At 39.3% G+C, this 24,889-nt stretch overlaps 1 protein-coding gene across 4 annotated transcripts in view; it reads right to left on the bottom strand.

Moving 5' to 3' along the window:
- TENM4 (teneurin transmembrane protein 4) overlaps window positions 1-24,889 on the bottom strand; it is a 342,594-nt gene that overhangs the window by 177,251 nt on the left and 140,454 nt on the right. For all 4 annotated transcript variants that reach the window (XM_075727611.1, XM_075727612.1, XM_075727613.1 and 1 more), the window contains 2 exons: window positions 6,350-6,520; window positions 1,045-1,259 (listed from right to left, as the gene is read on the bottom strand). In XM_075727611.1, the coding sequence (XP_075583726.1) occupies window positions 1,045-1,259; window positions 6,350-6,520 (386 nt within the window). The remainder of the gene's footprint in view (window positions 1-1,044; window positions 1,260-6,349; window positions 6,521-24,889) is intronic.

The following is a 24,889-nucleotide window of genomic DNA, read 5'->3' as shown; positions in this document are numbered from 1 at the left end:
AAATAAAGGTAGGGTATTTCTATAAATCTCAAATAGCTGGTTGGTTGCTAGGCTTTTTGGTTAATATAGTAGAGGGCAAGGATAAGTTACAACATTAATACAAACCTGGTAATATTTTGATAACTTGCTGATGCAAGTGGGAGTAAGATGCTTTGCATTGCCAGTGACAGTTATGCCCTAATGTATTAATCAATCTGGTTAAGAGCAGCTTAAAAACTGAAATGGAAAGTAGAGAAAATAATGTATAAAACTCTTATTTAAGGGGATGGTTCTTCAGAGCTTTTCCCAGAAAGTGATTTCTTGACATGGCTTTTACCAGGGTCTGTCAAGACCCATTTTATTCCTACAGAATAATAACAGAATAATAACTATTATATATATATAATAACAGAATAATAACTATTATCTTCATGTCTTCTTAAGTAAGCCAGTGGCTTTCTGTAAAAATTTGATTTTGTTTGGTTATACACCAATTACTGGGCCCTGACCAATCTCAGTCTAATCTGACAGTCAACATGCCTCATGTGAAGAGTTGGCTCAAGGCATTTCAGCACAGAAGACAAAAGTGAATCTTCCCCCCACGAGGGTGAGAGACTGGGGTCTTGCTGCTCTTACCATGCGAGCAGAAAGGCAGAGGCTGGGAGAGGCAGACCTGGGATACAGGAGTGCTTAAGAGATGATTCTTTTTGATGTAGTTTGAGTGTGGCTGCTGCTGCAAGGGTCACTGGATGGAGAAGGTGGTATATCATGCCGCGAGGTCAACCACCTGATAACCTCAGTGACAGCCAGCCCCCAAAACCCTTTTCTTTCTCAGGCAGCTTGCTGCCTTAGGCAACTGCCTGCTTTGCTTGTGCCTACAGCCCAGCAGGTTAATGTGTGTAAATTTTGCAATTGCCACTTGATAATCTTTCTCTGGATAGATGGCCTTTAACCTCTTGCAAGCATGCAACAAATTTGTGAAAGAAACAGCTGAAATAAAACCACAAGCCATAAGAACATACAATTGAAGACAACCATTATTTAATTGAAATGAGGTCCCATTACCTGTGTATGTGATGGTGGGAGGCCTTTTCTGCCATAGATGCCAACCAGAGCAGCCTTTCCTAAAGACACATTGAATTTCAGATGCACTGGATGGTCGATGAACACCTGAGATCTCCAAAAGATACCAGGAGGGATCTTCTGTGTGGCTCGTCTGCCAACATCAATTTCTCCAGAGTCTATAAAACTGTCGTCTGGAAAGAAACTACTGGGCTTTCCTGCCAAAACACAGGAACAAAAATGTTGGATTAGCCTTAGATCCTAAAAGTAATCCAATCATACTGGTATCTCTGACACTGATCTTGAGAAACAGTCTATTAGTGTCCTGAGGTCTTCAGAGTACTTTGTCTTGCCAATCCATACGATTATGGGAGGAAAACTGGCAGGGTTATCGCTGGCTTCAGTAACTGTTTTGTTTGAAAACATGAACATGGGAAGAGCAACCTGGAGAAAAGTGGTCTTTTGTTTAAATTGTAACATCAGAGATATATAATTACATTCTGAAGATAAGAATAAATCATCTGACATTATATCCTAAATGAAAATAAGTTCATGGACGGAGAAGTCATTATTAAATTAGCAAAGAGAAGTGTAATAAGAGTGAGGTAGACGTGTCACAGAACAGAATGGTAGTGTGGAGAACAGCAGCATGAACAATGCCTAAGTGGGGAAAGGAAAATGTTTCTCTATTAAATTAATTCTTGACTGTTGTAACAGTATTTGAAATTTGTTCAACAGTCCAAAAAAAAAAGCTATAGAAAAAAAGGACTGAGAAAAATGAAGAAAATAATACCCTGCACTTGAGTAGTATCTACTAAGAAACATGAGAGGCTTTAACTGGGTTTCAATACAATCTGTAAAGTGTGTTATGATTACCCATCTTCTTTCAGAAGACAAACGAATGGAGGCAGCTATTCCTTAAAGTGACCACCAGGCTGGAGAGCCTGGGTGTCCGGCTGGCAATCAGTACGTGCCATAATGTCCAAGGGAGTCAGCAGGGAGCTCGGCATCCCTGGAAAACACATCTGAGAAACTCCAGGTTAGAAATTCATACACTCACAGTTCTCAAAACCAGTGGCCACTTTGAAAAATTTGGACCCAAAGGAAGCCCAGGGAATGAGGGGCAGAATGAAAAATAAAATGCCAGAATGTGGCCTTTCCAGCCTTTGCTATAAGCAGTGGACACAGCTTTACCTGCAGTGCATAAAGATGATGAAGGAGGCAACTGCTTAGCAAACAGCCTTTATTTAAGGACACTTCTAATTGAAAAGTATGCAGAAAAGATTTGGCTTTGGTGAGGAGAGCATCATGTCACCAACAAGAACTAATTATTAATTTTAGAAATTCAAATGAATTTGTTATCTCACCTCTGTGCCATTACAGCACACTACTCTGCGTTTCACAGATCAAGCAATTCTAAGAAAATGAGAAGGAAACTTTCAGGAACATACAATCTTTTGTAGGAAAACCACACTGTGAGATTTTTTTCTTCCAGAACCTACATTTGGGAAATGGGAAACAAAAGTATCTTTTCCCACCAATCATGAATTCAAGTCAAATGGTCTTAGAATTTACTTGCTGTGGTGAAAAGGTGATTGCTAGAAAAATCTTTCATTTTATTGCTTCAAATTATAATATTTCCTTTAATATTATACAATAATACTGTATAATTTTAAAAAAGTTCCTTAAACTTCTCCATACACCATCCAACATAAACTCTCCAGCAGAAACAGATGTAAATTGTTAGCTGTCTCTGTAAAATCCATATAGAAATTATATGCATATTAGAATCATAGAATCATTTAGGTTGGAAAAGACCTTTAAGATCATCGAGTCCAACCGTTAACATAACACTGCCAAGTCCACCACTAAACCATGTCCCTAAGTGCCACATCTATTAACTGTTAACAAAAGAAGTCTCTGGAGGTGCTTCTTTGTAGGATGGAGAATTTTTCTCTCTTTTTTTTTTTTTTTTTTTTTGTTTTACTTACGTAAAACTTTTTAGCAGCACTTTTGGTCCAAATAAGACTAATCCCTGATTTAAAGTTAGCAACTTCTTAAGTACACTGTTGGAGTGGGACTTAATGGCATATTTCATCCCCGTGCTATCTTGTGGCAGAAGTTTTATGCATACCAGTGCAGTCTAGAACACAAAGAGTGTATATGTGTTCATACAAAAAAAGCTACTGGCAATTTTATAAGATCCTCATTTATCTTTGTTCATCACATTCAAATAAATACAGGGGAAAAATCTGCTGACTTTTTATCCTTTTTTAGTCAAAGTGTATATTAACAGAGATAATCAGAAGCAGCTTAGGTAAATGGACATTCTTTCCGAATCATTTTGTGCTGATAGAGTACAATTGTACAACGAAAATCAACTAGCTTGGTTCTGAAGGGGATTATTTTATCAACTGGTTGTTAATATTTGTTTGATATACTAAAAATTACTTTTCACACTGTCAGGATTAAAGGAAGCAGTTCCCATGTCTTCACGAAAAGTTTCTTATTCCATTATTGTGAGATGAAAAGATTCAGGATTCTATTAAAAAAGAGCTAAATACATCACATGTTTTGGTTCAAATGAAGGATATATTTTTCTGATTACTACTAACATGTTTTATAGATTCTTAAAAATTCAGATGAAAACCTAAAGTATTTGATATGCACCCTGATGGTTCATTAATAAAGATTGTACTTTGGAGTGAATCAGGGAAGGTTAGAATTTAGTATGATAGATGTTGCTATGCAAGAGATAGCCTGGAGAATATGAGCACAGTATGTATTCTGCCTGTACAGAGAGCAGTGCTTGCTCATGCGAGCAAAAATGCTGCTGTAATTGCAAAAGACAATTTCACAGAAATAATTGTTTGTAGACACAATTACGAAGTTTATGTCTCCTCTTCGTGGACAGTTGTATGTCTGAGAAGCTGATATCCTAAGAGCTGTTATATCATGCTGCCAGCAGTTGACATTTATCCCCATACAGAAGTCCAAAGAAAGGCTCTCTTCACCAGGCCCCTGAAATCCATCCGTGTTTCATCAGTTTTTAACCTACAGCAGGATCAGGCCCTACGGACTGGATACTTCATAAAGAAAGTATAATAAGAAAGACATTTCAGCTTCTAATCAGCAATTAGGTTTTAATCACAATATCTGACTCCTTAAAATTAACTTCAGGTCTGAATACTTAATTGGGCTGTCAATTACTTTGCTCTTTCCACACATTACCTTGAACTTTTTAGTTGCCGTAGCAACTATTCCTAATTTATTTGGATATCAAAATGAACTATTTCATTTCAGGCCTTGCTGAATCTGCTTGTATTTTTGACAGCAAGGTACCCTGACTCATCAAAACACTTAAGAACACACTTACATTTCTCTGACTTCAATCACAGTAAATTACATGCTTAAATGTAAGCATGTGATTAAGTGCTTTGCTAAACAGGGATGGGCTTAAACACAGGTAAATGCTGTGCTGGAGCACAGCCAAGTATGAGAAGGAATAACTATTACTGAGAACTGGCAAGACATCGGTAATGATTCATTCAGATCAGCTGTAAGGGTATTCTAACACGTTCCAGCCTATTTCATTGTGATTAAGAAGACTTTCAAATATATTTCAATCTATTTTTTAATAAATTTCAATCACATACATTCTGGTTTGGAATAGCAGCCATGCAACGCCGCTAGTCCAGATTTAGTTGCACAGCCACCTGATGGGGAGGGAGATGCATTTGAAGGCTGGGCAGCCACTACTCCTGCAAGAAAGATGTTGTCCTGACATGTTTTTTAGTCGGGACAAGATATTCTCCTCTAACGCCTACAGATTCCCTAAGACCTATATGAAGCGCTAACTTGAGGGGTCTTCTAGTGACATAACTAGGGTATTTCCCAGATTTCTCTTTTAGCAGAGCTTTTTGGCAGCAATTAAAACTTCTACTGATGTCACTGTAAGCATGGCTGAAAAAGAAATCAAGTGGAGGTCTTTGATTTGGATGGCAGCTTTGGATACATCCAGTTATTTTCATTTTGACTTTTAAAAGGAAACGGACAGATCAAAACTAGATATTTCAAAAACAAAACATATGGCAAGTTAGAGGGAAAAAAAAAAAAGGATCTGTCATGAAGTATTTTTGAATACAACAGCAGGGATATCTGCAGCTTGCTGTCTAGTAAGGTTTGCTGAGAATAACCCGCTTAGCTGATTTTTCCTCGTAGCAAGTTGATGTCAGTGATCAGTTGCTAGTAAATGCACTGTTTTAAGGAACACACATAATTATGGCCTTTATTTGGACTAATAAGGACAGATAAGCTCTTAAAGAAAAAAATGTTATAATTAATTTAAATCAACCACGTAAACATAGGCTCTCAGCCAAAGTCGAGGGAACTCTGTGGAAGCTTTTGAGTTCAATGAGTTGCCAGAACAGTAGCATATTTCTTATCTCTTACCCACAAAACTTTCTCAAGAAAATAACTACCAAAACTAGCCAATGACTTCAATTTTACTAGAATCTGTTAACCTCGTATAAAGAAGCTTGACACACAAACAAAACAGCTTTCTGAAAATTTGAATTTCTCCTTTCTCCACTAAGTCTTGTGAGGGATAAAACACCTCTCCTTCGCAGAGCTTACATGTACTTTTGGCAGTGCTGCCTTTATACAAAGCACAGTAAGATGTAAAACTGCTGGATAATGCACTGCTGAACTGATGACCCATCAGTTGCTTCTGATTTCAGTTAAAATTGCAAGCTGTTGACATGATACTTTGTGGAGAACGGGCCTTTTATCTGGCTACTTTTGCAAAGAGATGTCCAACTCTGGATGCCAAAACTCGCAGTGTAATAGCTCTTAGTCAATATTTTGGTCCTCAAAACATTTGGTACTAGGTGGCAACAAGTAGGCAAACCCAAACATTTTTGTACTGCTGTAGAGAAAACTTGATCCAATGCTCCACGAATCATTTAACTTTCAAGACACAATTTTTTCCCATGAAAACAGCCACTCGAGGCAGGGTTTTCATGATGGCCTTCTGCAGCCTGTGAGATAGGGTACAGATGGTTCCACCTTGAGAATGCCTTAGATGTGTGGTGAGGGTTGCACACAGCTTTATCACATTAGTGGACATCAGAAGGGTATGAAACTTAGAAACATATGGAAACAAGACCGACGACTACTAGTTCTAGATGTGAAAGACTGGAAAAAGCACCTGATGATGGCAGCATTGAGGGTAATGGAACATGAGATTGGATGGCTGGAGTTCAGAGGCAGACAGAAGACTCACAACATGGACACACACCAACCATACCTTCACTGGTTCCTTTGCCTTTCCTGTCAGGTAACTCTAACCCTGTGCCCCCCGAAGGATATAAGGAGACGTCCGTTGGCACTGGCCAACTGCTGGCTGTGTCTTCCGTGATTTCATACATCTGCCCTTCCATCGGCTGCAGGTGCCAGTTTAGGCCAAACAGGTGCATGGCTGTGGTGAGCAATGAGAAAAGTCATCTTTTTCTGTTTGGGAGAGTTTCAGAACTACAGGGGCACTTTCTAAACCCTCGTTCCACTGCTTTATTAGTGGTCATTGCGTTAGGACAAGAATGGGATTAATGTAATTAGACAGCCCCTGCTGCTTCTACCATACCAACTCCCTAGGTCTTTCCGCCCACTGAAACTCATTTTAGATCACCTGTGCCAATCCACTCTGCTTCTTCCAGTAGAACCACTCGTGGCCCGCATGAAGGAATAACCAGGCACAGTGTTTCAGAAAGCTCCCAAGGCTGGCGTGACAATGCAATGAACACAGAAATACAAGGACTATTATTTATCAACATACCAATAAATCCCAGGAAACTGCATTCTGGTTTATTTTGCTGTATTCATAGCATATTATGTAGGCACCTTTTTTTTTTTGTTTACCCACCAATTATACACAGAAGCTCTTACAGACATCTCTGACAGCTTTTTCCTGAATAAGACCAAGTAAAAACTAAGGCAGTGTAAGATCCATCTTGCACATATGCCTTTGTGCTCAGCACCAGGAATGCGAGTGACTCTGAGCACTCCTTAGTATAACTCAGCTTCTCCTATTCAGATCAAAGATACATCCTCAAGATCTGAAAACAGGCAGCACTGTTTAGATTTGTGTGACATCAGGGCATAGCTCTCTGTAGGTTTCTGGGCCAGGCAAAGTCATCCAGTACACACATGAATCTATTCTGAGGCATTACATAAAGACAAGTGAAGTTAAGGAAGAAGACAGAATACTTAAAAAGCAAACACATGTATGAGGAGTATGGAAAATCATATGCTTACACAACCAATACTTGCCCCTTGAAAATATAAAGCAAAAGAATGTGGATTCCAGTATCAGTTCTTCTGTCCCCAACATAAACATTTCATACTCAATCAGTATCCACTTTAGCTTCAGGCTCTACACAGCTAAATGATCCGATATTTGCTATACTTGGAATGACATTTCTTTTTTAAGGGAACGCCTTGATATTTTACACTATAATTTCTCCAAGAAACTGTACAATGGCACTAGCATCACAGCCATTTAACATAAAGAACAAGAGTCAAAACCAGTAAAGAAATAGAGCATTTCCATTGCTTATAGTTCTCATTTTATTCACAAAGATATATCTGAGCTTGGCAAACACTGTCAGGGACAAGCGGTTAGTTTATTTAAACCTGTGCATTAGGAACAATCTTTTCAAGAGGACTGAAAAGTAATCTGAGTAGTTCTCCAAAACCAGCATGTTTAGGCAATTTAGCAAAATCAGTGATTTTTTCCACTTCAGTCTCAATTAGGTCATCTATCATTTACTAACGTGAATAAGCTTGTCTTTGCACTACTACAACATCACAAAACACAATGAGAGCAAAACTCTCCTTTTACCATTTAAGCGGGTACCGGTTTTGTTAATGAATTCTTAACCATTAAGAATGAAAATACTCTCCTGAAACTCCCAAAAAGCAAGGAAGCACAGTGAGGAAGGTCTCCCGCAGACCAGTTCAAAACTTGAACATTTTTATATGGGTACACATACCAAGAAGGAATGCTACCAACACAACTGGTAATTCAACCAGGACACTTTAGGCAGAGTGGCCTGTATTTTCATCTGAAAGGAGTATATTTACTTGGCAGAGAAACTGTGCAAGGGAAGAGAGGAAATCAGAATAGGAGCAATGAATTTGCATCAAGCATTTGGCATTGCTATGTTTGTATAATATCTTTACGTTTATACGGCCCTCATCATCAGGAGTGCCTGGGCACTTCAAAGCTATTAACTCATGAAACCTCATCAGGTAGGAATCTGTTATTTCTACTTCACAAAAAGGAAACAGAGAAATACAGCAGATTAAAGGACTGACTCAGTTCACTTGTTTTGGGCATTTAAATGTGATTGTGTGTTAATTCACTTAACTTACTCTATGCTCACAGGTTCACAAGCCCTAACAGGCATTTCATGCACCCCTCAGTCAGCGGTTTTTATGCTAAGCTCAGTACTGGACGCTGCCTGAGAATGCCATCCAGGCTGGACCTCTCCATGGACCGGAGAGTTACCCAGGTGCCGCTGAGCTGTTACAGAGCTCAGGGGCTTAGGTGCTCTGAGCACGTGCAAGTTCCCACGTTTAACCGCATGGATGTTTGCAGTTCAAAGCAGAATGAAAACTGTGCTGTTCATACCTCCAACCTCAGGCAATCCTAGACAACAAGCAGTCCAGATGCTTCTGCTGGCCCTAAGTGCTTAATCCCAGCTCCATCTACCAGATGTCTTCATATTACAGTGATGTGCATGAGCTTATACTGGGCACCACTGGTTCAGGCAGGAATTGAGCCAGTGGTTTGTTTTTTTTTTCACCAAACCATTTGAATTGCTCTGTCCTTTGGAAATCACAGTCTAAGTGCCACACAAACTCTTAGGAACACATTGAAAGGCCATTGTTTCCCCAAAAGGACATTGTTTCCCTTCCTCTCCTTTGTAGGAATTTGTTGGTTGTAGATGATTATTTACAGCAAGAAAATAAAAGTGAAGAAGTCAGCATTGTTTTGGGTGTAGTGGGAAGGCTATGGACATTTATTCTGGTCGTGCAAAATGCATTTAAAAACACCTGAGAGGAAATGACTAATGAGGGGAAAACCTTGCTCCAATCTAAGGACAGAACTCGTAGCCTGGAAGTGCTACCAGTTCTGTCCTATGGCTACCTACAGCTTTTCTGCATGTTATCCATCCCCTTGAGCAAGGGAATCAACCATTCCACGTCACCACTCATTCCTAAATGTTTTCAAAGTGTCTTACAATGTCCCAACATAGAAAATATAACAGAATTATCTGAACATAGATACTGTTTGTGTTATCACAGAGAGATAAAAGGCTTGAATTAATATGTTAACTTTTGTCTTTGGTTAATTGATTTTGTCTAAAGTAAAAAGCTTCTTGTGTACATTGATCCCATCATCACATAGATCATAGATCAAAGAATCATAGAATAGTTTGGGTTGGAAGGGACCTTTAAAGTTCGTCTAGTCCAACTCCCCTGACATGGGCAGGGACATCTTGCACTGGATGAGGTTGCTCAAAGCCCCATTCAACCTGACCTTGAACATCCGCATCCGCAGCTTCTCTGGGCAACTTGTGCCAGTGTCTCACCACACTCATAGTAAAGAATCTTTTCCTTATATCTAATCTGAATCTACCCTCTTTTTATTTAAAACCGTTACCCCTTGACCTGTCACTACAGGCCCTGGTAAAAAGTCTCTCTCCATCTTTCTTATAAGCCCCCTTTAAGAACTGAAAGGCTGTAAGAAGGTCTCCAATGATGACCCATGAGAATGAGATGTACCATACTCCATGCATATAAAACTGCAAAAATCTGAGAATTATTTGAAAAGTATTTTGATTACTAAGTGACTTAAAAAGAATTCAGAAAAGGGAGTGCAAAAGCTTGGAGCTAGTGCTCTATTCAGGGTTTCTGATTTGATGTTTCTAAACACAAAATAAAAGATTATAAATATTCCCACCCATAAGGCAAAGAGACATCATGCATCTCTGCTGCAGGTAGGTAATAACCACAAAAGCCTTCCTGAAACCAGAACAAAGAGTCTGATTTACTTTGGAAACACACTCTGGTAGCAGGTATGTTATTAAGAAATCACCTGATTAAGTGTTTATAATTACTATCTTCCAAATACCAACACATTGGCAAGTTGGTGGAAGATAGCAAGTCTTCAGCTTGCTCCCCCTAACTGCCATACTCATGCTAAAAAGTCAAGTAGTAACAGCATTGGATGTTTTGGGGTGTGTAAAACTGTTGATGCACAGAGTTGTTTAAATATTTTAGGAGAGGCACAAATCAGCCTTGTTCTGTGCTAAATTGATGCAAAGTTGTGTGTGGGGGGAAAAGACCACAATTAGGGAAAAACCCTGGAACCATGGATGAGTGGTACAATCATATACTTTGAAGTGTTAATGTTCCTAAAAGCAAAGTGAAGCTGTAAAAATACTTTGAGATTCCTGATGTTCTCAGTCTCCAGGTCAATTGAACTCACTGTTGACATTTTCTCTGGCTTTTTTTTTTTCTCTCTGCTCAGCTAGATGTAAGATGTGGCTCACAAAGAGCAAATGTCCTCCTAAAAGCCCCCGTGTTCTTCTCCCTCTCTCTCCCCAACATGATGCTCAGTAGATATTCAGATATTGAAGGCTCCCCATGTATTAAAAGAGCACGCTGCAATTAACAATCATTAAAGTGTACCCTTTTGTAAAATACCATGTAGCTTTCACTGCCTAGGAAGCCTCATGACATGCTCTTTGCAGAAGCTTTGGTTATATTTCCCATGGCTAATAAAACTCTTTTGTCTGCCTTCTCTTGGAATGGAAACGATACTTAGGGGAAACCCTGCATGTGTCCTCTCTGGGCTGTTTCAACACCAACAACTTAGATGACATAAAGGCATCTGGGGCATCTGGCCCATTATGCTCACGTTTTGACATCAAATCTTTGACTTGCACAACCTTTTAACTGTAGCTAAGTGCTAGCAAAAAGTGCCCTGAAACTTGCTGAGTGGGTAACAGAATTTTCTGTGGCAGAATAAACCAGCTTATCCTCAGTCCTGAGTCACCTCTGGCTGCCGCCTTGGTAGGGAAAAGAAGGAAGCCAAACCTACTCCTTTCAGGGTTGGATTACTTTGCTGAGTTCAGCATTTCAACCACGGCACTGTGATGTGGCTATTCATTTGCTGGACTCAGATTCACTTTAGCAAAGCAAATTTACAAACAGTTTAGCATCAGCTGAGCTATTTAACCATTCAAATAAATCGAAGTTCCTACTGGTGGAACCAAGTATTCAGGATCATGATTCTTTAGGTTTTAACACATCTCTTTCTGTATTGCATTATTCCTACTCCATAGTTGTTTGTGGAGGCCATAAGCAACATTAGCTGATGCTGTGAAGCCAAATAAAGAGGAAAATTGTTTCCAAGTTTGTTTTGAAGAGACCCAGGCTTTTGGGTTTCTTTGTATTATTGCCACTTGCTTATGACACAGCAAAACACTAAAGTCAAAACAACTTACTCAGCGGAGTAGAGAACAAAGAAACTGGTACAGCATTTAGGATGAAAAAGGACAAACAAAGATAATAACTCACATGGTCAAGAAAATAGACACTTCTTGGGACAGGTTGATGGAGCGAAGGAGTTAGCAGAGAGAGGCAGATGATTGTGATAGATCACAGGGAGAAGAAAAGACAAGACATGCTTACTGAAGCATATGAGACCCCCAGAAACCACACCAGTCAGCAAAAAATTGAAAACCACACTGCTGGCCCTTTATTAGCTTGTTGCTTTGCCCAAAGCAGCAAGCTAAGTGTAATAAATAACCAAACCAATCAATTACGATGTTTGAAATTAAGGCTACGGCTAAAGCCACCAGCTGCTTCGATAGTGTCTGTTAAATGTGTTCTCACAGCGGCTCACAGGCTCTGCTGCTGCCTTCTGCCTGTCCTCTCAGAGCTAAGTCCTGCTGGCCTGGCGATGCCTCACCCGGGCGAAGCTCCTAGAGAATCTAAGGAATGAATTAAATAACAACAGTTTTACAGTTAACTGATCTTGCCCTGAACAATGAAAAAAGAGTTTCTCAGAATGGAAGCTCAACAAAAACAAGTTAATCATCGCCACCGTGAGCACGGTGCACAGCCTGGATTGACAGCAAGCACAGAGAGTGAATGGCATGCAGGCAAGACAGAAAGTCTTTCGGGGCTGTCATTTGAAAAATCTAGTCAGTCTCTGCACTAAGAATGCTCCATATTTTTAATCCATATTTATCTAAGGATGTCAGTATGTTTTGCATAAATAACACCGGGGAGCACAGAAGCTTAGGAAAAGCCAGGCTTCTCTGCACAGCCGCTCCATCCTCCTCAGCTCAGCTGTACCAACACTGGGCTTGATCTGGAGAAGAGTTTGGCTTCACTACTCTCCTGGTTTCTACAGGCACCTCACTGCACTGGTGACAGCAAAGCCAAAGCCAACGCAAGGCAAAGGACCACTCCTGGTTGGGAGAACAGTTTTCCAAAGCCCCCTCAGCACAGCATGGGGCAAAGGAGAGAACGGGAAAAGACAGTGTGAGAAGAAACAGCTGAGAGGCACTGATGCCATAATGAACAAGAATAAAAATAAGAAAGAAAGGGGAGGAAGGTGTGAAAAATACAGACTGAGAGAAACTGAGAAAAAGAAGAAGGTTAGGAAAAAGCAAAGGGAAGCTAAGAAAAAGAGTAAAAGGGATTTGGAATAGCAAAAGCAGCCGGAACTCAGGCAGCGGTTGAGAAGACATTTATACAGCTTGTTTCTTTGCTCTCCCCTCTTTTTGTGAAAGCCTAAGATATGTGGTGGTTACATATTCCTCTCTAACCTTCAGGTTCGACAATCAGACTTATAATAACACACTCTCTAAAATGAGACCTGAGGTTTGCTTTTTATCCTAATTGAAAAAAAGCTAAATTCCACCACTGAATTACACAGGGCTAATTTTGACTCAAGTAAATGTATTGCTTTCACTCCTGTCTCCAGAATAAACTTGACTGTAATTATCTGGATAACTGTCTCTCTCTACACTGAAATTATATGATTTCTGTAGAAGTGGGAGAATTGACTGTTGCAGAATTAATCATATTTTTGTGACATTCAATGTTATGAAAAGGAGCCTTTCAGCATGAAATAATCACTGGTTTGTCAATCTTCAATAAATCAAGGAAGAGGCACGTAAGATTAAGGAGAATAGAAACAGTAAAACATTAGAAAAAGAAATCAACCGGTTTGTTTTCTCTTACACCACTGTTGCATTTCAGTGCTGGACAAGGCTTCCGTGTCCCAGCGTGGCAGAACATACCAACACAGCAAGAGTCGAGGACTGAAGTGGTTCCATGGCCCTGCTGGTGTCAGAAGAGGGTAAAAGCAGCCAGCCTGGATGCCGTATATTGTACCTGCTCTCCTTGTTTGTAAAGTCAAGTTCTGGACCAGACAGATCCAAGCTGTTGTTTTCATCTAAGGGCATGGGACACTTTGAGTATTGCAGTTATTTAGTACTCAAGTACCTAACACGTTCTCAGGTCTGGAACTGAAATCTAGTATCCTGACTAAAGATCCCAATGGTTTGCAGTATCATGAATTCACACCATTTGCACATACATCCCCGGGTCACCGAGCCAGCCATTGTGGGGCAAGGAGAGATGGATTCTTGCATGGACTTTGGCAGCTACCTTGTGACCAAAAAATCTGTACAGAGCTCTGTGTCATTTCTAGCGTCTGAAATTACTTCCTATGAGTAAATGCTTTCCTTCTGTGGCTTAAAGCTCTTACTCAAGGAATGGAAAACCTGACTTCAGAAATCATCCTCTGCCCGAACGAATGTGAGCTGGCACACCAGGACAGGACTGCAGCCATGTGGGAACAGAGAATCCTGCACACAGCGCTCTCCACAACCCAGCTGGATCAGGGCTGCTGTGCAGTTAGAAATGTAAAATTAATAGGTCACAAAGGAAGGGAGCCCAAAAGGCAGCTTGATTACATGCTGTTTAAGTGAAGACTCTCAGTTTGTGGCTGGGAGGTCCCATGGCTCTGCTTCCTGGCCTGTTGATTAATTTGACACAAGACAATAGTTCAGAAAAACAAAAAAAAAGCAGAAGGAGGGACATTTAGGGTAATGCTCACTATTGTAAATTCCCCATCTGGCCCCCTTCCTGACCACTCAGCGATCCACCTTCAGTGAGAAAAAAGGGTTTGCAAGCCTTCACAGACTGGGGGTAAAGACACTCTGCTGGGCTGGGCTGCGGGTTCTTCATGCTGAGAACTGGAGAATCTGTATCCACCCATCCCTGGGTGCACAGATTAGGGTGAGGGATTTAGATGATAAAACAGAGAGATAGCTGTGTTGTGTTTGTTTATGGGGTTTTTTAGGACCTCAAATGTCCTAAAGTAAGAGGTAGGTGCCTTCACAGCCAGCTCGGTATAGACACCTGCTATGGGATACATCCAGTTATTACCTGGGACCCTGCCTGCTACCTGACCGTTCCTCCAAGTTCAGAGCTCAAACTATGCCAGTACCAGAAGCGTTTCTTTCAGAGCTAAGTCAAGTTTCCTCCTTCCCTCAATCAGAATCACCATGTGCAAAGGAGGAATTCAAATGGTGGAGAGCTTCCCATCTCTTAAAAGTTTGCCAGCAGAATGAACTGCCTCTCAGGAAAACAAAGCATTGTGGTTATCACCTAAAATCCTGGCTGCAAATGCATTTACTTGCTTGTATTTCACACAAACCAGTTATTCTTTGACCCCTCCTGACTGAAGAGCTGCATCAAAGATTTCCAAGATAGAAGCAGATGGTCTACCAAATAGTATTAGTTCCTTCTTAAGAGAACACTTTATATTTTAATTTAGTTCCCAATTGCTCTTAATAGGGAAGAAAAAAAGCTTCCAGCTGAAGCATCACATTTCTTTGAAACCTTCAAGGAAGTGACTAGAAAGACATGTTATAAAATGAAGCAGTTAAACTCAATGTTTGTTCAATGCAAAGAGTCAGCACTTCCTATTCAATGTCTTCCTAATTACCCCTGGGGATCAAAGACTTTCAAGTGATTGCCTGTCCATTCAAACCGCTAATAGAGGATCACTGGCCCCTCCAGTGCTATAGTAGCTGGCTGGATGCTTGTAATTTCCTGTAGAAAAGGGAAAATGCAGTTTTAAATGGGTATATTTAAATATTTTTATGGGGTTTTTAGGAGGATTTTTTTAAATGTCAACCTACAGTAAAAATAAAGGTGGTGTGGCTTATCCAAGGAGCTGTCTGCTTAAATACAATCCGTAATTTCCTTCACCATCTACACCACTGTGAAAGTAGAATAGGAAGTTGAAAGATGGACCTCAGCAACACTTTGCTGCTATTAGGCAGCTTACTGCACCGAAGAAACTTATTTCAGCCCCCACAGCTCTAGTAAATTCGGTGTTACACGTGCTCAGGCCTTTCTCAGTAAAATAATATTTTCCCTTCTAGATACCCTTTCTGGCAGAGACCAAATTACTATAAATATTACTGAGGTATTTCTTCAAGATCAAAGTCAATTATAAGATGGTCCCACTGTACCTCTAAATGGAGTTTTAATTTGTGTATATAATATTAGAAATAATGGTTTTCCCATTGGGGTACTCACTTCAATTAGAGAAATGAGGACAGGCAGCCCTACCAGAGGGCCTCCTACCTTGCTTTGCAATTACTAAAATTCTGGGCTAGCCTGTTGTAGACAGTATAATTTTACAAATGCCATTTCATTACACACATATAAACTGTGAGACCCTAATTAAAAAGGGTGTAATTTACATAGGTAAATCAACAACCTCTCACATGCTTCCTTCCTTATTATCTCCACCAGGTATTGTCAGAAAACTTGCTTTCCCAAATTAATATAACAGGTTGCTTAACGTCTAAAAAATACAGTTTGCTATTTAAAAGCCACAAACAATACCTGTCATCTTCTATCACCCCAGCACAACAGAGGTGGGATCAGAGTTTAAATCCAGTATCCCAGTTTAAGGGTTAAGATCTAAACACTGCTGTAGAATTTGATGTGTGAGCTGATCTCTCACATGGCTGTCTGCTCATCTATCCTGAACACGAACATGATTTTATTATAAAGGCAAGGAAATTATTTGAGAGTGCTGCTTGTGATTTAATTCTAAAATCAGCTGAAAACTGCATCAGTGTTATTAGTCACCATGCACGTTCTAATAGCACTGGAGCCCCAGTTGGGCTGTGCTAGTTGATATAAGAAAAATTAACAAAATGACAGTCTCTGAATCCCTTGATGTCCAAAGCACAGGTTTAACTTGAGCTTTACTTAGCCTGACTAAATCTAGTGATTTCAAGAGCACAATAGAGGTGCTTCAAATTCAGTATAAATTTACACATTTTGTAGATCAGGGCCAGAGTGCTCATCAGCATTGTCAAAACTGAGCTCTAAAGCAGAATCCTATCGGCTTGGTGACTTTTTGAAGAGATCTGAAAAAATTTAACCTGCACATGTATTCAAGAACATCTCATTGCTTTAACTGCTTCAGATGACAAATGCACGGGTATGTTTAAAGCAGGCGAAGAATCTTTTAATTTCTTTTTTAATTTTTCTTTACATAAACTTGAAAAACAAGCAGATTGTTCCAACAGTTCATCTGGAGAGGGAAAAATTCCTTTTTTTTTTCTGTACAGAAGCTCAGCAAATGGATACAAACGTACAGTCTGGGAAAGCTGATAAAATGGGTGACACAGCACAATTAATGACACTAGAAATTTTTTTCTGTCCAGAGACCATGGGCAAAATCCAGCACAGTGCTTTCAGGTACTATAAATCTAAGTGAATGGTTCAGATCAGTGTGAAAAGCTCTCTCAATAACGAAACTTAACACAACCTGATGATTTGTTCCCTTGGACTTAGAACTAAATCCAGCCCATAGATTAAGGCAAGTACTGGCAAGTGCAACCCACAGTGTTCTCTTAAAAGGCCCACAGCCATCTTTATATTTAATTACACCTAAAAAAAGCATTTGCTAAAGAAACTCAAAGTCCGCCAAGTCAAGCACTCAAAAGTGAGCAAAGAACAGAATTAAGATTGCTTGTGTGATTTTAGATCAGCCCCTGTATGCATACGTACTCTGTAATAGCCTTTAATTCCCTGATCACAGGCTATTTTTTTTCCACTGGCCCAATGCTGAGCAGAACAATTGCACAGAAATTGCCACTCAACCCTGGCAACTCCAGCACTGTAGCGTGTTCAATTGCTTTCTAGGGATGCCATATGTGCAGCCTGGTTGGTAGCAGTAGGAGGGGGTTGGAAAGGGAAGGAATATACTCAATGCAGACAATTTTGCTACTGCACTCTAAATAGGTCCCAACTGAGCATGTGTGAACTTAGATTTTCTACTTCTGTGGCAGCCAGCTCTGGGTGGATTGGGGATATGATAAAGCACACACTATTGTTTGTTCTTCCTAATAGAAAAGAGGTGTTATGATTCTCCATTACCTCCATGCTTCTGCAATATGAATATAAAATCACAGTAGATCCAAAAGCAAAGTTTTGCATAAGTGAATGACTACACTGTCAGCAGGGATCCAGACCTGTACTCTCACAAGTCTATTTAGGGTATGTTCACATGTGATTACTTAGGCCATGATAATTTTGTTTCATCTTTAATTACAAATGTATCAAAGTGCTTGCGCAGGGACACAGTACACTGCCTTGTCCCTTCAAACCCAAAGACTACATTTTTAGTAGTGAATTAAACAGTACCAAGCAGTGGAACTTGATAGTCTACACCACTTATTTGTCAGAAGGGACCCTACCATGATTTTGGCTCTGGTCAGCCAATACCTTCTGAATTCCTGTACACAGTTCAGCTAGCAAGGACCAGAGATCATTCTCAATAGATAGCATGGGTGTGACCATCATAAGAGTTTAACAGTACAGAAATGCACCCATTCTGCACCAGCTGGATGCCCAGAATGGTCCTATGTACATGTTTCACAACCTGGAGTAGCCCACGACCCAGCTTGACTGGAGAAGGTACACTAATATAAATAAACTATTACTGACCACTCGGATTAATACTGTTTGGAATATCATTATGCTTAGATTGTGGGATTCTTTTTCACCAAAAGCCTCAGGAAGCCCTTTTGATGCTTGATTTCATTTTCATTTCTGCCATAATTAAATGAGATTCTGCTCCGCTGATAGTCCAATTAGAGTTTCTTTTCAAATACTTAGTGTAAGCATAGCCATCATCTCTGCTAACTGCCTTGTTCTGCTTTGCTTTTTAAAGAGTCTCTTTGCATAATTAAGTGATGTTACAGTTGTACGAGGCAAACAAGGTGCGATGTTGCTGCTGTGTTATGTGCTACCATATTTGAAAACAGCTAACATATGCTGTTCGCATCATCTTTCTAGTCAAAAGCTTCTGACTGCAATAAGGACAGACTTGGAAGTTAAGGTATGATAAAATCAAGTAAAGTGAAACATAGGAAAAGCTGGTGATGGTGGAAGAGTTTACTAGTTTTTCACTTAAACACAAGAGATTCAACAACCTCTAATTATCTATTTACTGAGCATCAGATTCTGATATCTCACAGTGAACTGTGGAAGTGGTCTTTTTGGCCTTTTAAGTTTCAGCATAAACAGTTCTGTTGAAATCTTGTCGCAAAGGGAGAGAGTGGATTGGACTTTTTGTTCTTTACTTATACAGGTCATCTAGTATGTTACCTAGGCAGTATACTTAACAACAACACTTCACTTAACACTATAAAGATGTATATCTACCACATAGCTCAACTTTAACTGCAGGTAAAAAACCTTAGGAAATGCATTGATGCACATACTCAGTAGAAAAGTATGACCTGGCTGCAAATCAGGCTTTGAAGCCGTCTTCTAATTTATGCTAGAAAAGGATGGGACAGATACACTAAACTGTAACTGAGGCATAGTTTTCACTGTCAGTAATATCCCTAAGTGAGCTTACTCTTATGACGAGTTACCCACAAAAATGTATGGTATTTAAAAACACTGAAAGAAAGACCAGTATGGGAAACATTTCTTTCTGTCTCCACTTATTTAACTGCAATTAAATTATGTTATTTCACAGTAATTAGTATGAAATAAAAACATGGACTCGAGAAGAACTCCTTCCAGTAGATATTAAGATCTGTAAAATTGATTCCTTTTCAGTGTCTGTGTGCAAAGGTCAATGTAAGCTGTGAAATGAAGATTATAGCAGCACATCTGTGCCACTGTCATAAAGGCAAGGCCAGCACTTTCGGTGTCAGCATGCTGTTATTTTCTTTTCTGGGGGCTTATAGCAACTATAAAAACTCACTAAAAGCAACTGATAAAAGCTTATAAAAGCTGAGAGCCCATATCTTACATTTAATAGAAGCAGATGGAATTTAACTCGTCCCTCCTTGTATTAAAGATTCTTAAACTTAAGAAAGGATAAGGCATCTAAGGGGCTAATTGTGACATTATGTGACTGATGTGTGGTTTCATGGCACACTGATACAAACTCCAAGATCAGATGGAGCCCTCTGGATATACAGCCTCAACCTGCTTTCGACCAGTTAAAAGAATCAGTCATATTGGTGGACTACTTCTAAATGGAAGTCATTCTTCCAGTGATCCCACAATGAGGAAGCAGGATAGACTTTGACAAAAGGACCTCTTCATTCAGTGTCAAAATAATGAAACAATAAGCAGAAATAAAAAAAAAGTAATATATAAACCCCAGAACAATAGGGAAACACAAAGTAATCTATATAAATTTAAGACCATACAGAGAGTTGATAAAGGAAGCTGAGGACATGAAGAAAAAGAAATATGGCTTGAAAAAACCAAAGAACAATAGAACATTTTAAAGTGTATTGAAACCTAGCAAACTGAGCAACAATATAGCTATTTACTTGATGGAGGTGTGGAAATTGTTAATAATGTTATAGCAAAGGCTAAAGTGTTCAGTATGAATTTTTGTTCTGTTTTTTGAAAATAAGTAGGATAATGCAATTATTTCACAGGAAATAGGTTTTTTTTCCAGTCCATTAATAACCAAGAATTATATTAAACTACAACTATTCAAGGACAAACATTTTTAAATCTGCAGGCTCATTTAACCCAGTAAATGAGATGAGCTAGCAGAAGAGGAATCTGACTCACTGATTAATACTGAACAAGCTACCAAGAGAATCGAACAGGGTTAATGCTGTACAAATATTTAAGAAGGGGAAAGAAGAGGATGCAAGTCACTTAAATAGGGTGGCCTGACATCTATTACAGACAAAATAATGGAAAACATAACACAGAATTCAACTGACAAAGAATAAAGAAAGTGAATGTATGGTAACTCAGGCCAACCATATTGCTTTTCTGAAAAACAGATCTTAAGAAACAAACAGTTACTCATTTTTTGACAAGACTCAAGTTTAGTAAGACATTTTATTTAATTTGGTATGACTTTCAATTAAAGAAACAAGCACTTTCCAATGGTAAAAAACAATGTATATGTGTGCTTAAAATCTAACTGAAATACCTTAAAATCATCATCACTGGTGAATAACCATCAAATGTTAAAATTTCTTGTGAAAACAACTGACAGTCAGCCTGAAATTATCCAACAGTTACATCAATGTTGTGTGAGTAAATATAAAATCATGGCTGACTAAACATGCAGATGACTCAAAGACTATTCAAGTGACAAATACAATGATGAGGACAGAACAAATAAATAGAAGAGCTGGACAGCTACTAAATTTGAATTATTCAAACAACATGTGCTTAACGTTCAAACAAAATGGGTCAAAGGCCAGCTTATACACTTAGGATAATGGATTGCAAGTTGTGTCCATGAAGTGGGACACTGGCAACTGGAAAGCAGATAGTGAAAACGACTTAAGGAGTAAGCACAAGAAGATGCCGTATAACAATTTCCTAATGTAATTTTTATAGCCAAAAAGAGCTAATGAGATCCTTACATGTATAAGTTGGGAAAAAGTGAACAGAAGTGGGTATATGACTTACCTATGTAAAAATGGTAGAATAAGTAGCTGGAGTTTACTAGCCTTCAATGTCCTAAGAGGTCAGCTTACATGATCTGATGGTGTTTATGGCTTTTAACGTTGAAAATTAAGACTTTTAAATGAAAATTATGGGAACCTTCCTACTTCTTCCTGCTTCCAATAAACACTGAATTAGTTCCTAAAAGATGCAGTACTTGACCAAGCTCTTTATCAGTGTAGACTTTGAAGAAGTGTTAACCGCTTTGCACAGCAGAAATTTTGCCACCGAGTTCAGAACACATTGCCATCAAATGGAATACCTAAATTTTAATACTTCCCAGTTTGCCCAGACTGGGCAACTGTAACAAAATTAGTGGGTTTATAGTATTTTCTACTATACTTTTCCAGTAATATTTTCTGGCAGTGGCTCTCTTTCAATAGCATATACAACATCCTATATTTCTCCAATCCCACACTTTTAATGTCAGGTTACAGATCTTTTTTAGGTCAAAACAGTGAATGTTCTTCAATGGAGTTTCTACGGTGAGTTTTTTAACGCCTACCTGAATGAATTGATCTTCACAAGAATAGCTTTAAAGTGGGATCTTGTACCTTTATCACCTTTATTTTAAAGCCGAGGTTAAATCGCTTGTAGTTCCTTTATGCTAAACTATAAAGCTAACAGTAGCTGCTATCCAAACATACAATGCAAAATCCAAACCAAAAAAAAAGATGCATACAATCCTCTAATAACACAAACAGCTCTTTCTGACTTTGCAGGTGATGGAAAATAAGATCTGAGTTATACTTCATACCACCACGCACCTAAAGCTGCAACAAAAGACAACAAAACAGGTGGAAATATAAGACCGAATGTAGCCCGTCTTGGTTTTAATTTTGTGTCTTTTCATTTCTCTGATGATTACTATCTTGTGTACAGGTACCTTGCTAACAACCAAACACCTTTTCTTGGTCATGTCAGGCAAAATGTATGCATAATATTCCTTAATGTAGCTATGCTGAGCTGTACTTTGGGGATCTATCTGTGTTTTACACAGCACTGTGCGTGCATGTGTGCATGTGGAGAGGAAGATGGGGGAATGCCAGTAAAGTGACTGGGGCTGAAGCATTTGAGTGATTCACTATTTCATTGTGGATCTGACCAGGGAAACTTTCTTTTGCCAGATCCCCACAGGCAGCTTTCCTGAGCTCAGTGCTACTCAACCAGTCGCTTGTAAACTTTACACAAAGCAGATGCCCTCACTTGTTCCTTAACAAGAGTGAAGCGTGATTGAGACTAACACAAAGCCCTGCGATCTTCCCATCTCTCTGCTACAGAACAAACGATGCAAAAACATTCCTGCAACTCCATGCACTTTTGAATGATCAGCCGGAAGCTCACGTTGATGGCATCTCTCCATGGGGCTGAGACTATTTTCATGTCTTAGCTTTCCCGAGATAATTCACAGGGGCAAAATTTGGCACTCAAGAACAAAAAAGACAAGATCATCATTCAAAACTGGATTGAAGGGTCAATGTCTGTCTTGATGTATATTCTGTCTTTAGTCAGGTCAAAGTCCAGAATCAGGAATACATAAAAATATATGCAGACTTTTCCAGGGTTGGTCCAGCTCCTGTTGCAGACACTGGGACCAATGCCATCAACTCCGACTGCATTTGAACGAGTGCTAAAGTAAATGGAGTAGCTCCAGTTTAAGAGGAGCATGTGCAAGAGAAGAATAAGGCCCATAATTCCCAAATGTCACTGCATATGAAAGAGAGAGCTAGATGTCATTTGAACCGTACGATTTAGTGAGGAAGTGGCAATAACCACAACTGCTTGTACGCATTCGGTACAGTAAGAGCCAGCTTTAACAGAAAACCCCCACATATTCAAGTTCTACTATAAAAGATAAAAATGGTAGTGCTGGGTCCTGATGATGGTCCCTTTTAACCAGTATCCTGAAATGTTATGTTTCACAAACATCTACAGTACATAAAATATATTACTGATAATACTATAGCACCTTTCAGACTGGATCTCACGGCTTTATAGATTATGGGTAAAATGAAGTAAATGAGACCCAAAGTTACTGAGAAAACTGTGTGCAGTAATTTTGTGAAGATATGAAAGAACCAAGAAAGGACCTGGAAGCTCCTCTTTAGGTGACAGATTGACGTCGTAATGTAAAGGCTTTGCTAGAGCAGATTGTTTAGCTACCATTTCTGCATTTTATCTAAGACAAGATGGAAATGGAAAACATTGAAAGATCCCTGTAAATCAAAAGAACAAATGGCAAGAGTAGCAAAATAGAACTTAATCTGGGATCAGAAAAGAAATATTAAAGCAGAAAATGAAAGAAACTTGTTGGCAGGGTAATAAACTGGTTTATGATTTAACTTGAATAAAAATCTTAATATCAAGGTATAAATGTAGGATTAATAGATATAGCTCAAGTTTAATAATTAAGCATTAGCAACTTTTCCTATTGATCTCAAGTGGCATGTAAACACCATGGTAATTGGTATGCTATACATCCATAGCTAACTAGTTAGATGGCTAAGAGCTTTGGAGAGCTGCTTTAAATTGGGTTTATTACATAGCATCAAAGAATCATGGACAAACTGAGCTAAATTTAGCTTTCAGGGTGATTTTTAGACAATAAAAAGAAAGACACTTTATAAACACGTCATAGTCCTAGCACAGTTTCACTGTCAAAGCATTTTGCCTGTAGCAAGCAACACTGTTCTTTAAGTGAAGTTGCATCTGTACGGAGTTCAAACGAACACAGAGCTGAAAAGTAGAGAGAGCTCTGACTCCAATCAAATGAATGACTGTTTTGGCTTCATAATATGTTTTCCAGCCCTAACTTTAATCTAAATCAAATGCCCATCTTTCTTGCTGTTCACGCAATGCAAACGCAGCACATGCTTAAGTATAGGAAAATTGCAAGTGCCTAACTACATCAAATTGTACTTCCATCTAGTCTGGAATCTACATCAGGCAGAGGATAATACCTTCTGTTTCAGAAGAAAGAAACTATTCTCCATCACTAATTCATTTAGAAACTGTTCCGCGGATCTAGCCAAACAGCTGCTGGGCATGGAGATCTGGACAATCAAACAGGTCTTTTCTGTTTCTAAACTCAGAAATCTTCCTCCCAAGCAGTACAGCAATGTCAGAGATTCTTTACAGTGTTATGCTAGCAGGTCTGGCATCTACCAGATACAGAAACTCTGCTGGCAAAGTATTTGAACAGCAACATACCTCATGGTATTATCTCTGCCATAAGAATCTCACTATAAATTAGCCCTCTGAGGCAGAGCTCCATGGCATACAGACCCCATCACATCCCAGCAAAAGCCATGAAAATTTTCCTTGTATAGCTGTCAACTGAATGGACAATCCTAAAATGGGAAATTTAATATGAAAGTGATGACTCTTCATGACCTCCCGGAACAGCAAATTTGCAGTTCAGTTACAAGCTGCTTAAAGAGGCTTTTCATTTCAGTGGTTCCTGCAGTACCGTTCCTGCCATTTTAATGTTACAGCCCCGATCTGCCACTGCTTTTCTCTTTGGTATTCTCACCCCACGAGACAAGCTTCTGCGGAGCTCATGAGATTTGCATAAGCTCTGTGTGTGCAAAACTTTGATGTGCGTTGTTGCCACTGCCGTAGTGTGTGCCTCTGAATATTTGAAAAGGTGGGAACAAGTCAATCAAAAGCTGGTTAACTGAAATGAAAACCAGCTTCTGGTGTTTAATACACCCTGTTATAT

This window comes from Pelecanus crispus, chromosome 1 (assembly GCF_030463565.1).
Source record: "Pelecanus crispus isolate bPelCri1 chromosome 1, bPelCri1.pri, whole genome shotgun sequence".
In the NCBI taxonomy this organism is placed as follows: Eukaryota; Metazoa; Chordata; class Aves; order Pelecaniformes; family Pelecanidae; genus Pelecanus; species Pelecanus crispus.
The sequence above is the reverse complement of the archived record's forward strand: the minus strand, read 5'-3'. Positions and strand labels throughout refer to the sequence as shown.